The following is a 15672-nucleotide window of genomic DNA, read 5'->3' on the forward strand; positions in this document are numbered from 1 at the left end:
CAGATAGCTGCTTTGCTCTGTGTTGGTACAGGGCATTGGAGATGATAACAGTGGGTGGATTATATTCTTAAACTTAGTTACAGTGCTTTCAGAAAGACATCTACTTTGATAAAGTCTACTCTTCACCGCTGTGTAATCAATTATTGTAAAAGTAAATGTTATCAGGAAATGATCAGACAGGAGAGGGTTTTCAGGAAACACTGTTGAAAGCCAATGTAGGTTGGTAAAGGTGGATTTTGAGGTGAGCACTTTGCTGGATTGTCAGTGTGAAAATGTAAGTGGAATATGCAACAAATGGAGGGCTGTGAGAGTTGAGAGTGGGCAGTTTAAAGCAGGTAGACAGGAAGGTTGCTTTTAGAAACGTGTGTGAAGGGCTTCTATGTCGAGTCTTTCAGTTAATTCATAACATCAATTCTGCACTTAAATCAAATGGTCTCCGGGGTTCTGCGATGAATTGGATTTATTTAAAGAGGTTTTTCTGATTGATGTGGAATAAAAGCCTTTTTACTCAAGTTGACCAAGAACCAATCAAGATGGTAAAGGGAAAAAAGGTGCAGTATTTCATGCCATTTAGAAACTCCTGCTCTGTTAAGTGAAGTGCTATTGTGCGCCGTAGGATTAATTTAATACATTCAAAACAAACGCATACACATGAATTTAAATGAGCTGTTTATAGAAGGAATGGATGACTGCTGTGTGGCACACCACAATGGTCACTGCATGTGTTTCTGTGTTTAGCTTATTGTTCAGGGGGGAAAAAGTCTCTTTGAACTTTGCATTAATTGTATTATTTTATCAAGAAACCAAGAGCTCCAGAGGCTTTGAAGAAGAAAAAAAACCCTCCTGATATTAATTTTCTCTCATGCTGGTAAAACAAAATGCTCAGATTTCAGTGCTGGGGTGGAGAGTTTTCAACACAGGAACCTGTTGTTCTACTTCAGTTCTACTTAAACAAGTAAAAGTGACTTTCTTTGCTTCAACTTCTCATATGAAGTAAATCTTTACTTCACAATGTAGCGTCTTTATACTATTGACATTGTTAAACTTTGGATTGGTTCCCTATAAGCCTCACTTTCCCTATACTGTCTGCTGCTGAAAACATTTAAAGGGGGAAACAATGTCAAGCAAAACAGTAAAGGGACAGGAACTTTGTTTTTCCCAGAAGGAAAGGGTCCAGTGGATGTCCTGCCCCAATCAGGCTGACTGCCACCCCAACCCCAGTTAGCCCACCACTGCAGCATGTGTAGTAGGCCCTGGGCTGCTTAGAGAAATAGGAGAATGTGACAGCAGTGTTTGCAATGTGCACCATTAGTGGACGCACGGTCAAACATACCTGCCTTCAGTGATGCAAACCAGAACACAAACATTGGTTCATGACAGTTGTAAAACTGAGAAGATTATGCTACTGCACTGACTTTGTCAAGTCTTCCAAAAATCAAGAGTGAATAGTTTTCTGCGCTAAAGGAACGACAACAGCACAAACACAAGCAAGAGTAACCCACATTAAAGGTGGTTCCATATAATTTTGGGACTGCCCCCTGGTGACAGTACACAGCAGCAACATTTAGACAATGGTCTGCAAAACTCTGCATAACGTCAGCGCACAACATTAACACCAAATGGCTGGAACAATATCGTTACTCCTGGTGATTTAAGCTCATTACTTGGACATCTTTAGAAGGAAAAACTGCACTGTATGCCGTAGGGGTTTCATTTTCCATTCAGGATAACAATGATAATCTCGGCTGTGAAGGTTCTCAGTCATCCAGGTCATCGTAGTCAAAGGAGCTTGCAAAGAAAAGCGTCTGGACTTCTTTAAGTTGCTAATGATAATCTTGTTTCCTTTCACAGTAGGGAACACATTTTGAAGTGGAGAAAGTCTTAAAAAAATCATGAATTGAACGTGCTTATGGGTGTGGAGATGCTCTAGGAAAAAATGACGGAACAAAAAGACAGACATTCACTCAATAAAGACAGTTCTGCGACACTAACCTATTTCCACTAGATCAACAAGTAACAAAATCCTGCTTATATAAAAGTCTAATGAGAGATCCACAGAAAACCAGAGATAAATTTAACCTTTTTTTTTTCTTTTTTACTCTCCAGGTAAGATGTGGCGACAGCGGTCGGTGGTTCAGGCTTCTCAGGGCGATGGCCGACCGTGCCCTTCTCAGATGGAGCAGTGGAAACCCTGTCCTGTCCGACCCTGCTACCGTTGGCAGTACAGCCCCTGGTCTGAGTGTCGGGTAGAGGTATGTCAATACATATAAAAGTTATACCATAATCCAGGTACATTAAACATTAATAATTGTATCGACCTCTGTCAGCTACAAGAAATGGAGCTCAGGCACAGCTGAGATCAATACTCTAAAACAGTTTGAGCCAGAAGGTGGATTTCAGGAGGGTGAAGTCTAAGAACCTGATAAAAAATAATGGAGTCTTTAGTATTGATGAACAAGCTCATCATTTCCCCACTCATACGGTTATTTTGAGAGATGGACAGTAAAAAAAAAAATCAATCTAATGCATCTTTAATGCTGATGCATTACTGTAAACCAATACCTTTGCCAAGAAATTTGGCAGCCTGTACACTCAATTTTGCATCGTGTGGCACCGGGTCAGATTATTAAAAGCATCCAGTGCAATACTTTATGACATAAAGCAAAACTTTTCAAGAGTAAATGTGGTTTTATGGGGACACACAGAGACAGGTAATGTCATCTGTTACTAACATCCTTTGCTGCCCCTCACTTAAGTTGATCAAAAAGGAAGTGCTTATAACCTCTGCCTTCCTCGGCTGTGTGAGAGTGAGAGGCAGAGACAGTCGACATTTTATTAAATGCACTCTGCATTCACTTCAGAAAAAGGCAAACCATCCTGTGGGTGGTAACCTCTTATCAAACTCCAATCAGGACCCAGCCTGGAGGACCCCAAATGATATTACCTAACTAAGCAAATGCAAATATTAGCAGAAAATGTATCAGAACAATAATATGATTAATTTCCCAGAATGGAGTTGTAAAGGAATTAAATACTTAGAACATATATTAGAGGGAACAGAATTTATTCCATTTGACAGACTAGTTGAACAATATGGGATCAACAAGACAAGGTTTTTAGAATATCAACAAATTAAATCCATAGTAAAAAAGAAATTTAACCTCAGTCAAGTTGAATTACAAACACCACTAAGTGCGGCACATTTTCTTACTCTTAAATCCCCCAAATTATTATCTAAAATATACAGAACACTTTCTAAATTAGATGAATCAATATCCCTTCCTACTGCAAAGTGGGAAGCAGATTTATCAGTCAACCTAGACCAAAACTTCTGGTCTCAGATTTGCTTAAAAACTTTTAAATTAATTAAAAATCCCAGTCTGCAATTAATACAATACAAAATACTTCATAGAGTGCACTATACAGGTCATCGGATGTTCAAGATGGGCTTTACATCTTCCAACAACTGCTCACACTGTCAAGGCAATACACCAGACAATTACATCCACGCTCTTTGGTTCTGTCCACCAGTGCAAAAGTTTTGGCGCGAGATATGTGAAGACTTATCAAAGTGTCTGAAATGTAACATCCCAACTTCCCCCTTAGTGTGTTTACTGGGCAGCTTAGATAATGTCACTTCAGAAAAGAATATAGCCCATATGATCTTCACTGCCCTATGCATAGCCAAGAAAACAGTCCTCATGAACTGGAAAAATAAAAATAATCTTAATTCTAACCAATATAGAAATTATCTATTAGATTACATTAGTCTTGATACAGCCTCTGCCACCACATTAGATCAATTGCTCTGGGCCCCTTTTATCAGCTCCATCACCTAGTGGGGGTGGGGGGTCATAGTTTGGTCCCGCCTTCACTGTTGTGATTGGTGAGGGGGTAGGGACAGGCTTAGGGCGTCGGGGGGTTCCCCGGAGGCATCTTCCTTGGGGAGCTCAACCCGGGGTAGCGGTCACGTCCGGTTGGGGGCTCTGTTGGCTCTCAGGTGACTGTTTCCTCGCGGCTGCGTGCAGCGGGGCTAGGGGAGGGTCTGTGCTGACGGACGTGGGTTACTGACCTGGCAACCTGGCTGCCCCTGGGTGGGTCCGGGATGGGCGTGAGGTTCTGGGGGCGCTCCGTCTCTGGGCTGGGGCCCGGGCCGGGCCTCGGGGGCTTGGGTCCTGGTTGGTGTGTTGCCGGGGTTGTGGGCGGGTGGGTGCATGGGGGCCCGGCCCTGGAGCAGGGTGCCGCCGGTGCGTCGAGCCGCCTGGGGGGCTCTTCAACTGGTGGGGGGGATGGTCACATCTTGCAGGAGCTTTCTTCTCTTCAGGAACTCTCTGCAGGAGGGGGAGATACAGGAGAGGTGGAGGAAGATCTCAGCCTGGGCGTTTACCGTCTTATGTAGTCTGGAAGATGTGTGGATGGTGGGGTGGGTGCAGTTTTCTCTGTGGTGGGGTTGGGTGGACTGTCCAGGGCTCTGTGGAGCCGGGGGGCGCTACTGCACTGGGCCCCGGTCTGATGGGCCTGGGCCCCCCTTCCCTGGCGGGTCGCGGAGGGTGGGAGTACCTACTGGGGTCAGCGGGGGAGCTGGCCCCAGGGAGGGGTTACCTGCCCCTCCCTTCCTTCCCTCCCCATCTCCAGCTGCCTCCCTCTTCCCGCTCCTCCACAACCACCCACACATGCAGGGCCTTGGAGTGGGGGTATGTCACCAGGGTGCAGAGGAGGCTACCCCCCCCCCCCCCCCCCCTGTCCCCTTCTGGCTGCCTCTGCCTCAATTTTATCCCACAACTTAGACATTCACATTATTCACACTCTCATTACACATACATATAGGATCTTGGGGGTGGGCACAATCACGGAGTCCAAATCACCATCAGGGTGTATACCTCACCCCTGACGTCATTGCCCACCTCTCAATTTTAAATACACTTAGTCATTGAGGGCTAGCAGGAGGGACTATGCGCTTACCTGCTGCTCCTTGGCAGGTAGCTCCATGCCCTCCTGGGTTTTAATTGCACCTTAGAACACACATGCATCAACACTACAATGAGCGGGTGGAGGGAGGTTTGGAGTCTTCTCCCACCCCCATTCTCTGCGGCCTGCTGGAGCGGGAGGGCTAGGACTAGGAGGAGGAGTTGGCCGTCCGACTGCGGTCTGGGGTGTGGGGCCTCCCTGCTGCTGCGGAGTCGGGGTGGTCTGCCTCTCCCCACCGCAGGGAAAAGGGTAACACCACCTGGGTCTGGGTGCAATTCCCCCCTCCAGGGGCAAGGGTACCTAGACCCGGTTTGTAGAGTACGCTTGGGGAGTGTGATTGTGTGTACAGCGTCTCTTTATGTCTGTCTCCACGTTGGTTGAGTGTGGAGTGAGTGCATATGAGAGCATGAGGGTGGGAATGGATGTTTGTGTCTGTGTGTGCCTGTATGTCTGTGTCTATATGTCAGGTTGGGTATCAGACGCCACCTCTCTGGGGACACCTCAGGCCCTCCAAGGTTTGGAGGCCTATCTCCACCCACCACCACTTCCCCTGCCGGTGGCGGACTCCCTCAGGTGTCGGTGTGTTGGTGGTTCTTTGTGTCTGGGGGTGGGCGTCCGGGTACACACCGGCTCACTCCTTGGCGGCCGCTTGTCGGGGCCTGGGGCTCGCTCGGGCCCCTTTGGAGGTGGGGTGCCCCCGGCCTCTCGGCCTGGGGCTCGGTCACTCAGGCACAGCTGGGGGCCGGCGGAGCTCACGGGCGCGTCACTGCAACTCCCCCTGACTTCTGCTCCGCGGCTGCTGGGCGAGCCCTCATCTGGGACTCTCCTCAGCTCTTACTGGAACAGTGGCGCGGCTGCCCCTCTGTTGGTCTTCCATGGTCTCTTGTGTTCTGGGGGCCTCTGGATGTCTGGAGTTTTGATCTCCTCCATACCCGCTTCACACCCTGGAGGACGGGGCTGTGGCCCCCCCACACTCCCTAGCAGATCATTACATGGAGAAACCTTTGGAATGCAAGCATGCTGATCCACACAGGTATGCACACATGGGTATTCACAGACGCGGACTAAAGCTTTCTTGGCTGCTGCCTCAAAGCACACTGTGCGCTGTCTATCTTGCGTGCTGCACAATATCGTTTATTATTTAGTAAATATTGATATCTATGACTAGCTAGTTTATTGTGATGGTGCTTTGTTTTCTCTATTATTATGTTGCTCTTTGTTGTTTGCTGTCTCCTCTGTTTGTTTTTTTTGTTTGTTTGTTTTTTTTTCTCCATACAGGTGACCCAGGAGTTCTTTTTTTTTTTCTCTCTCTTCCCCCCCCTTCTCACCGTCTCTTCTCCCCTTTGGTTTTCTTTCTTTCTCTCCCCCTCTTTCTCTCATTCATTCCCCCTGTCCTATTTATTAAAAAAAAAAAAGAAAATGTATCAGATAGAATGATCCTGTGAGATATTTTGTTCTTTCATGAACAAATATAAAGGACAATTTAACTCCCACACGGGAAAGAGACTGAAAATATATGGGGAAGCTTATCTTCCTTATACTTTTATCTATTAAAATACATTTTAATAGATCTCTACTCATAAAACAAAACAGGACAATAACAATTCTTCATTTAATCCACCAGGATTTTTTCTCCATCCCTTCCACTCTTTAGTGTCCCAATAACGTCAAAACAAGAACAGCAGACACTCTGTACTGCCCGCCTGCCAATAGAAGGTTATTTCCAATACTGCTTTTGTGTTTTCAACGCCCTACCAGTCTTACCCACATAATAAAATCCACAAGGGCACTTTAACAAGTGGTCTACATGTGCAGTCCTGCATGAGATGCTATCCCTGACCTTAATTTTCTGCCTTTATCCGAGTGTGGAAAATGGTCCCCTTTAATCATTTGTTACAGTTCACACAATTTCCAGACGAATGACAGCTTAAAAAGTAGAGGTTTAACTCATCCATGTTTGTATTTGTGCTCTTTTGTTTCTGTAAAAATACAAACCGCTGTACATATTGCAAATATATAGAACATATTCTGTTCTAAGCAACAATACATTTCCAGGTCAGGTATGCTGCCTTGCTGAGAAGCTGGAGGTGTGCAGCTTAATGCCTGCAGCTTTTCATCCTACAGCTCAGCTCAGCGATGCTTTTTACTCTTCTCTTAAAATGTTTGAGACGCATAAACACTTTTTGTATTTGTTTGACTTTAGTTGATCTTTCCATCAATTCAAATGGCAGAAGTTGAATTTACTAGGATTATTAAACTGCCATCAGATTGCTGCAGGTTTGTGTGACACCCCCTTCCCTCACTGTGTTAACTCATCACCTTCTGTCTTCTTCTGTGGTGTTTATGTCCTGTCAGAATGTGGTTTGTGGACACGGCATGCGCTTCAGGAACCTGTCCTGCTTCGTGTCGGACGGCTCCAGCGATGGCGAGGGCAGCCTGGTGGACGAGGAGCTGTGCAGCAGCCTGGAGGTGGCTGTCGATGGAGACAAGCAGATCAGACTGAAAGAGAGCTGTGTCCTCCCATGTCCAGGTAATAATGCTGACTTCAAGGTTTCAGTGGTAATTATTTGTTGTTTGGGCTGCATGAGCAACCTTGGAAAGTCCAAACACTGAATAGAAGCAATTAGAAGCACAGTCCACTGTTATTAAAAAAAAGTTCTCTAATGAAAAAAATTTAATCAATTATGACTTTACTCTTACTTTACTTTACTTTAATTTTCTTTAATATTCTGTGACTGAAATAGCTCCTCCAAATCAGCTTTTTGCCACACAAAGTAATAGTAAGCTATGGCAGCAATATGCTGGATACTATTAATCTCAGTCTCTGTCAGTAAAACTGATCAGGCATGAAGTACCCACAAGGAGTCTATAGACTTTATGTAAAAGAGCCCCTTGATTTTTGGGTTTATTTTTTATTAGCATTTAGATTGTTGCTAGGTTGTTCTTTTGGATCCAGGAGTAATCAACTTTAAACCAGACGGTTATCAGTGCTAATTAGTGCTGGAAGGGCTATACCGCACAGCAATCTGCAATATTTTTCAGATAGTTTCATTAAAATAACTCCCAAAAGCACTAACACTGCAAACAGGAGGTCCAGTTCAATGACTGGAATTAGTCTAGCTGTGAGACCGAGCAGACAGCAATAACACATCTGTCAGTTAGAGGCCAAACTTTACCTGGACAGTTGATATGAAGGGGTGTGCTGTGCTGTGAACATGTTAATTTCATATCTGTGAAATTGGGCATTTTGACATAGGAGCCTACGGGGACTCTACACTTTTGGCGTCAGCCTCAAGTGGCCACCAGAGGAGCTGCAGTTTTCAGCACTTCAACCCCAGATGCTGCTAGCAGGAGACAAAGTTAGAAATAGCAATAGTTGCTAACATCAACATCACTTGAGTACTTGGATCGGTTGTCATGCGCTGAAGATGCTGATACAGATGTGTCAGTTAATCTAGCGTTCAGGTAAATACATGCTCATACATCATCATATCTGTAGAAGGTGTTTGAGACTAGTGTTTACTAATTATCTGTCTTCATTACCTGTCTATTAAAGCAGTGATTTAAGGCTTTAATCCACAGAGCAGTTTTCTATGCAAATCCTATGAAGCTCAATGTGATCAATGCTTATTGCTCCGAGTGTAAAAACACCCTCATCGTTCAGCTTTTACAATTTATGTAACGTCACTTCTTCCTCACAAACCAATCAGAGTCAAGAAGGGGTGGGAATTATGACATCAGCATTTTTAAAAAAAAATGGTAGAGGAGCTGTGCTTGTAAGACGGTGCACAGAGTGTTTAAAAGTGGCGCATGTGGACACTGAAACTGTTTTGTGTCGCTGCTCTCAGCTTCAACAAGTCACTCTCCATACACAGCACAGTCGACACTTCTCAGCAGTCTGATGTATACTACAGGGAAGCCATTATGAGCATTTAAATACACATTAAAACAAGCATTGTTGTAACATTTAAAAGCCAAGTGAATTGAAATGCCTAAATGTGTTTGGCAGTTGTTATTTGAGGTGCTGAAAGTTGGTCTTTTGCGTGTGGGTTTGGTCTCAGCATTACCTCGAAACTCTAACAGAGCTCACTATCTATCATGACCTCTAAAATGAGAAGCAGCAGCATAGCTCAAGTCAGAATAAATGGACTACATTATGACCAAAGCTTTGTCTAACTGTGTTTTTTTATGGGAGTTTCATTTACTTTTGGGTTCTCTACTTCATCGCCTGCATCAGCTTAGAGAGCACTCTTGTCTTCTCTGCTTTTTCAAATCATGACAGCTGTACTCTGCATATGTGTGGGTTTTCGATTCACTTCATAGTTTCTATCATTTTCTCCAATTTCACAAGGTATCTATCTCCAGCTGTAAGTCACAGCTGCTTCTTTTCACCTCTCGCAGCACACGAGAAGAGTAAAACACGCTGAGGTTATCGTTAGAACAACAGTCAAAGGGCGATCGCTCACAGTCCTCCCCAGAGCAAAGCCCTGCTAGTATGTTGAAGTGTCCGGCCAAGCCAGAGGCACAGCCGTCAGGAACTGGTTCATGTGGAACGCACAAAATATTTGGACCACCTGCTCTTCCAGTGAAATAGACAGAGAGGAGAATCTAAATGAAAGCTGTGACCCCTACAATTCAATTGATTCCATTTGTACAGCAAAGAAACCTAGAAGTAAAAATTATTTGAACACACTCACACATACAGTGAGAGAGATAAAATAATAGTAAAAAAAAAAAAAAAAAGGTGCAATCAATAATCTGTGTGGGCGAGATAACAAAAGATCCTCAGGGCTTGAAATAAAAAGACAAAATGGCAAGCCAAGATACGACTGCACAATCTGCTGTACGGAGACATGTAGATTTTATTCATTTATTCACCTCACGTATGAATGGAGATGCTGATTAAGAGGAGAATAGATTGAAGATGTATTTGTGTTTTGATTGTAAGAAAGGCTTGGGTGAAACGTGGCGCAGCAGCAGAGGCATGAGCCAGCTAAAATGGTGCATCTCATACACAAAGGCTGCTCGAATTGATTTATGTACGCCGTTTAAAATTGTTAAATAAGTCCAGACAATAAAAGGTCAGGAAAATTCAACCCATGAGTAAAAAGAGAGAAACAAATAAGGCCTTTATTGAGGCATTAAGGGCAACACGAGCTTCACTAGTGGGCTCAAATCTCCTCCTCCAACTGACAAAAGTGGCTTTGTACACACTTAAATACACACTAGATACAGGGTGGGGCATTGTGAGAGAACAGATCTGAGGCAAAAAGCATCCTCTTGATAAAGACGAATGCTTTCTTAGGCAGCCTGTTCATTAGCCTACAAAAATGGAAAGATCAAGTTTAACGGGAAATAGCTGGAAATCCGCAATTACTCTTGGTGGTTAAAGCGGGTGCCTGGAAACGCTTAACGATCGAACTGCCCTTTTGGTCTTAAATTTCATTTAAAGTGGCATTAAAAAGTCTTACATTGCTTGCTTATACCTGTAGACACCCTGATTACTTGAAGGCAGCACTCTGGGATGATAAATAAATGAGTTTGCCAAGTGTATTGTTATCCCTGATTATGTTGGTTGGAGCTGTAAACTTAGCCAAATCCAATAAAGAGCAGGAGAGAGGAACTAATCATACCATGACCTCGATTGCATCCAGGACCAACAGGCCTTTTTTTAATATAACCTCTGATCTCACAATGGGCTTAGCTGAATAATGATTTGGAAGTGACAAGTGGCTCCTATTTAAGGCCGTAAGCTAATTAGATGTACACGGCAAAGAGTTCAAAGTGCAGTACTGTTTATTCTTACTCCTTATTCTGTTAAGGTTTTAGTTCAGGAAAGAATTCAAAATGGCAAACCCCACTAAATCCTTCCAATGTAACTCGAGCATGTGAAAGAGTCCAAAGCTTTGCTGGTCACAGCTGTTTTCAAAGATGGCTTACAGTTTAGCTTATAAACATTAGACCAAACCGACATTACCTGCTGATCTGTCCGCCACTGACTGATGTCCCTCTGGTCCCAGCATCTATATTTGTTCCACTTTTAACAGTAATACACAAAACTCTGTTTAGTCTGGTCTTTACCCCTGATGTGAACTCGGATCCAGTAACTCCAAAAACATTAATAACCTCCGACCCCTTCAAAAATGTCAACATCCATTGAACTCTACTGTCAAAAATCCACCAGTCTCAATCAGTATGGCACTTTTAAATATCCGCTCTCTGTTGAACAAGTCTTTTATTATTAATGATTTAATTTTAGATAATAAACTTGATTGTTTATTTTTAACTGAAACATGGCTGGGTTCAGATGCACAAGTTGTTCTCACTAAGGCCTCCCACCAAATTTCAATTTCTCTTTTTCTATTAGAAGTGGTAAGAGAGGTGGTAGGACTGCATCTTTAACCAACAACACACTCACCACCAAACAAATTTTATTTGACCATTTTACCACTTTCGCTATCTAACCTCTGAAGTGGCTGCAAATTTTACCAAGGTTTTAGACGAATGCCCCCCTGTGATTTTACCTGCACCCTATGATTTTATTTTTAATCATTTTAACAGCCAACTGAAGAAAAGCCTTGACTCCGTTGCTCAATTCACCACTAAAAAGATTAACGTAAAACATGCATCACCCTGGAGAAACAAAGGAGTCAAAAAACTCAAAAGAAATTGCAGGGCCGCAGAAAGGAGATTGAGGAAAAATAAAAATGCAATCAACCATGAAATACTTTGCGAGCAACAATGTACAATAATACATTAAGGAATTCAAGAAATTCATACTTCGCCAAAATAATCAGTAATAACAAAAATAATCCCAAGGTCCTCTTTTCCACCATATATCATTTATTTAACCCTGATTTTAACAGCTCCCAAAGAACCCCCACAGACTCGCTCTGTGAGCAGTTTGCAGACCACTTCAGGGGAAAGATCAGCGCCATCAGATCTGATATTTTATCTTCTCGCAATATGATTTTAAACACATCTGAGGGCTCAATTGTACCTGAGGAGACACTGGACAGCTTTGTCCTGGTTAATGCTGAGAACCTTAAGAAAGTTTTCTCCACAGTGAGACCCACCACATGTCTTTTAGATCCAATCCCCTCTTCACTTTTTAAAACACTTTATGGATATGATACATGATGAATTGCTCTCTTCGTTGGGTGTCTTCCCTGCTGCCTTTAAAACGGCGGTGGTGAGGCCCCTTCTGAAGAAGAGCAATTTGGATTGTAATGATTTTAATAACTACAGACCTGTATCCAACTTACCATTTTTAAGTAAAATTTTAGAAAAACTTTTTTTTTTTTTTACTCAGATTAATGTTTTTTTTTTTAAATGATAGACAGATCCTGGAGATATTTCAGTCTGGATTTAGGGTGAACCACAGCACAGAGACTGCTCTCCTAAAGGTTCTAAATGATCTTAGATGTAACTGGGACTCCCAAAAGCTCTCAGTCCTGATGCTACTGGATCTAAGCGCAGTCTTTGATACAGTAGACCACGCTATTCTTTTAAACAGACTGAAACACATGGTGGGCCTCTCTGGTGCTGCACATAACTGGTTCACTTCCTATCTCTCAGACAGAACTTTTATGGTGAGTATGGATACATGCTCCTCTAAGATCCATAAAATGACATGTGGTGTGCCCCAAGGGTCAGTTTTAGGCCCTGTACTTTTTAATTTGTATATGCTCCCTCTCGGCAGTGTCATCAGGAGGCATGGAGTGAACTTCCACAGTTACGCTGATGACACGCAGCTGTACATCTCCGTGTCTCCTGATGACACCAGACCAATGGATGTCCTTTTTAACTGTATTTTAGATATAAGATCTTGGATACCATACATACCACCTTTATTTATAAAGCACTTTAACATAAAACCAGAGTTCACAAAGTGCTGTACATGCTAATAGCATAAGTAAAGAAAATTAAAATGAGGATAAGATAAGATAAAATAAATAACTAAAAAACTAAAATAAATTGAAACATGTTAAAACAAATTGAGTCAACCCCTCTAATCAATGCCAAAGGCTTCAGCGAATAAATATGTTTTAAGAAGACTTTTAAATTCAGAAAGAGAAGAGGCCTGCCTAACATGCAAGGGTAGATCATTCCACAACCTATAAGATCTTGGATGGCAGAAAACTTTTTACAGCTTAACCAGGACAAGACTGAAGTTTTAATCATCGGTCCTGAGGCTCAGAGAGAGAAACTCTTGTCTAAATTAGAGGCATTTTCACTATGTCCTTTGCTACAAGTGAAAAACCTGGGTGTTATTTTTGACTCTGAGCTTGGTTTTATCCCACATGTTAAACATGTAACCAAAATTGGATTTTATGTTTTTGGCCATGATAATTATGTAATGAAAATGTGATATTGCGACAGCCATACCTAACATAATAGTTATCAAGCAGAGCGAGACCAAGTGTACCAAAAATAAGACTGAGGCTCTGAAGCTTTGGAGGATGCTTACACACTACGCTCGTTAGTGTGCCATGTGCACATGCATTTTCAGCATGGGTAGCCTCAGCGAGTAACAACCCCACAAATCTGGCAGTGTCAGCCCACAGTCGACCCGCACAGGATGACTTGTTTAATTTCGGTGACTGATTAGGTCTCTGCACAGTCTTTATGCTGTGCTGGACATCTGTTGTGATTTATGTGATATATGACCAAACAAAGCAAAACCTGTGAAATGTTAAACTATACACAGATGCAAGGTTTTGTATAATTACTATAGGACCTTGAATGTTTTATTCCTGTCTGGTTAGTGCACAGAGTCCAGCAGTCAGGGTGTGATTTAGCCACCTTTAAAAAAAAAAAAAAAAGACTCAGCCCAACCAGCTTTAAAGTCACAATCCATAGCATAGTCATTAAAATTGATTTTTCTGCGGTGTTTGCCTAATTAAAGTGACAAAACAATGGTTTTTCATAGTTATAATGCTTTATTTCCTTTAGCTGAAGAAGGAACTGGGAATATACACTTACCGGCCACTTCATTGGGTACACGTTCTGCTCCTTTTTGCCTTTAGAGCTGCCTTAATTCTTTATGACATATATTCAGCAAGCATCACACAGTTGCTGCAGAGTACAGTGCCCTTTGTAACACTGGACATAATCCTTCATAAAGGGTTGGACATGGTTAACAACAACTCTCTGCTGCTGTAGCTGACCTGCTTCAAGCTTCGGCGTGTTGTTTGTTCAGAGATGTTCTTCTTCATACCTTGGTTTTGACAAGTGTTTGAGTTACTGTTGCCCTTCTGTGTGTTTAGTGAACAAGCCATTCACACCCAGAGAACTGAAGCTCGCTAGTTAATTTCTTTTTTTTTTTATTGAGTCTGTTTTATCCTTTTGTTTGGTGGCATGGTTTGGTCAGACCTCTGTCACAGAGAAAAACTCTCTAAATCAGATAGTGAGATGGTCCAGCCGTCTGATAGGTGAGCCACAGTCTTGTTTAGCGTCCCTGTACTCTAAGCTGGTACAGAGGATGGCTTTATCAATCCTTAAAAATGGTTCCCATCCTCTAAGGGGTGAATTTCAGCTTCTTCCCTCACGACGGAGGTTTCTATTTCCGAGATGCAGGACAAAGCGTTATAAAAATAGATTTGTCCCCGTTGCTGTCACTGAATTAAATAAGAACTGTTTTTGATTCGAAATATTAAAATTACTATATATGTGCCACAGTGAGGTTTATATCTTTACTAGGTATGTGTGTTTTTAAAGGGATGCCAAATGCTGTCATTTTTTCTGTAAAGCAAATTTACCTTGCCTATGGGTATAAATAAAGTTACCTTGACCTACCTTGACCTTTTCAGACCATTTTCCAGTGGTTGTGCAGCAATACCCCAGCAGATCAACAGTTTCTCAGATACACCATACCACATTCAAAGTCACTTCAAATTGATGTTCAGTTTTAACTTCAGCAAGTCGTCTTAGCCACATCTACAAGCCCAAATGCACTGAGCTTCTGCCATGTGACTAGTAGATTAAACATTTGTGTTAATGAGCAGCTGAACACGTGTACCTAACAAAGTGGCCAGTGAATGTATATTTAGTATATTTTCCTGTTGATTTGATCATTTTAATAAATAGTTGATGATTGTTGCTGCTAATGTAGAGCTCAGCTTTTAAAGGTTTCCTTGTAACAATAGAGCCATGCCCTATCACGCTGACACTTTTATTTATATCATAAAACACTGATTAAGTATTTATAGCCTGATGCATTTTGCCCTTTTTTGTTCACTGTGACTGTCAATGAACTTTAGTACTTTTTGGACAGATGTTCTCATAAATGTTTCCCAGCTGTTGAAAGGGCACGGTCTGCCATTTCCTCTCTTGGATGGCTTTTAAAATGAAATATCTGCAGAAGTCGTAGAGCTTAGCAGCAATCAAAAACTGGGGGAGAATTTTGTTTATTCTTACTGTATGTGTACAGTACCGGTTAATTTAAAATCCCTTTGTTTACATTTGATTTAAATTAGGTCCAGTGCCAAAGTTGTTCTTATAGAGCACAGAAAAGACACACTGGGTATTTTGAAGTTGAGTAGCTTGCTTTCCCTTCCCTCTCCTTTATAACTTATACACCACTCTGCATGTTTAAAGTATTTTATCATTGGGCTTAAATACCCATAAACTAGGAGCTTTGCTGTTGTGACACACTTGTCACAATAAACTATCCATAAAAGGGAAAAGTTGCCCATGTCTCTT

General features: G+C 42.4%; 1 protein-coding gene across 2 annotated transcripts in view; it reads left to right on the forward strand.

The window, feature by feature from the left end:
• Positions 1–15672, forward strand: part of thsd7ab (thrombospondin, type I, domain containing 7Ab) — a 211001-nt gene that overhangs the window by 172879 nt on the left and 22450 nt on the right. For both annotated transcript variants that reach the window (XM_085292562.1, XM_085292561.1), the window contains 2 exons: positions 2107–2252; positions 7324–7498. In XM_085292562.1, coding sequence (XP_085148688.1) covers positions 2107–2252; positions 7324–7498 — 321 coding nt within the window. The remainder of the gene's footprint in view (positions 1–2106; positions 2253–7323; positions 7499–15672) is intronic.

This window comes from Mchenga conophoros, linkage group LG11 (assembly GCF_057382185.1).
Source record: "Mchenga conophoros isolate Kocher_MC1m ecotype Shallow Benthic linkage group LG11, M_conophoros_male_GT1.1, whole genome shotgun sequence".
Lineage (NCBI taxonomy): Eukaryota > Metazoa > Chordata > Actinopteri > Cichliformes > Cichlidae > Mchenga > Mchenga conophoros.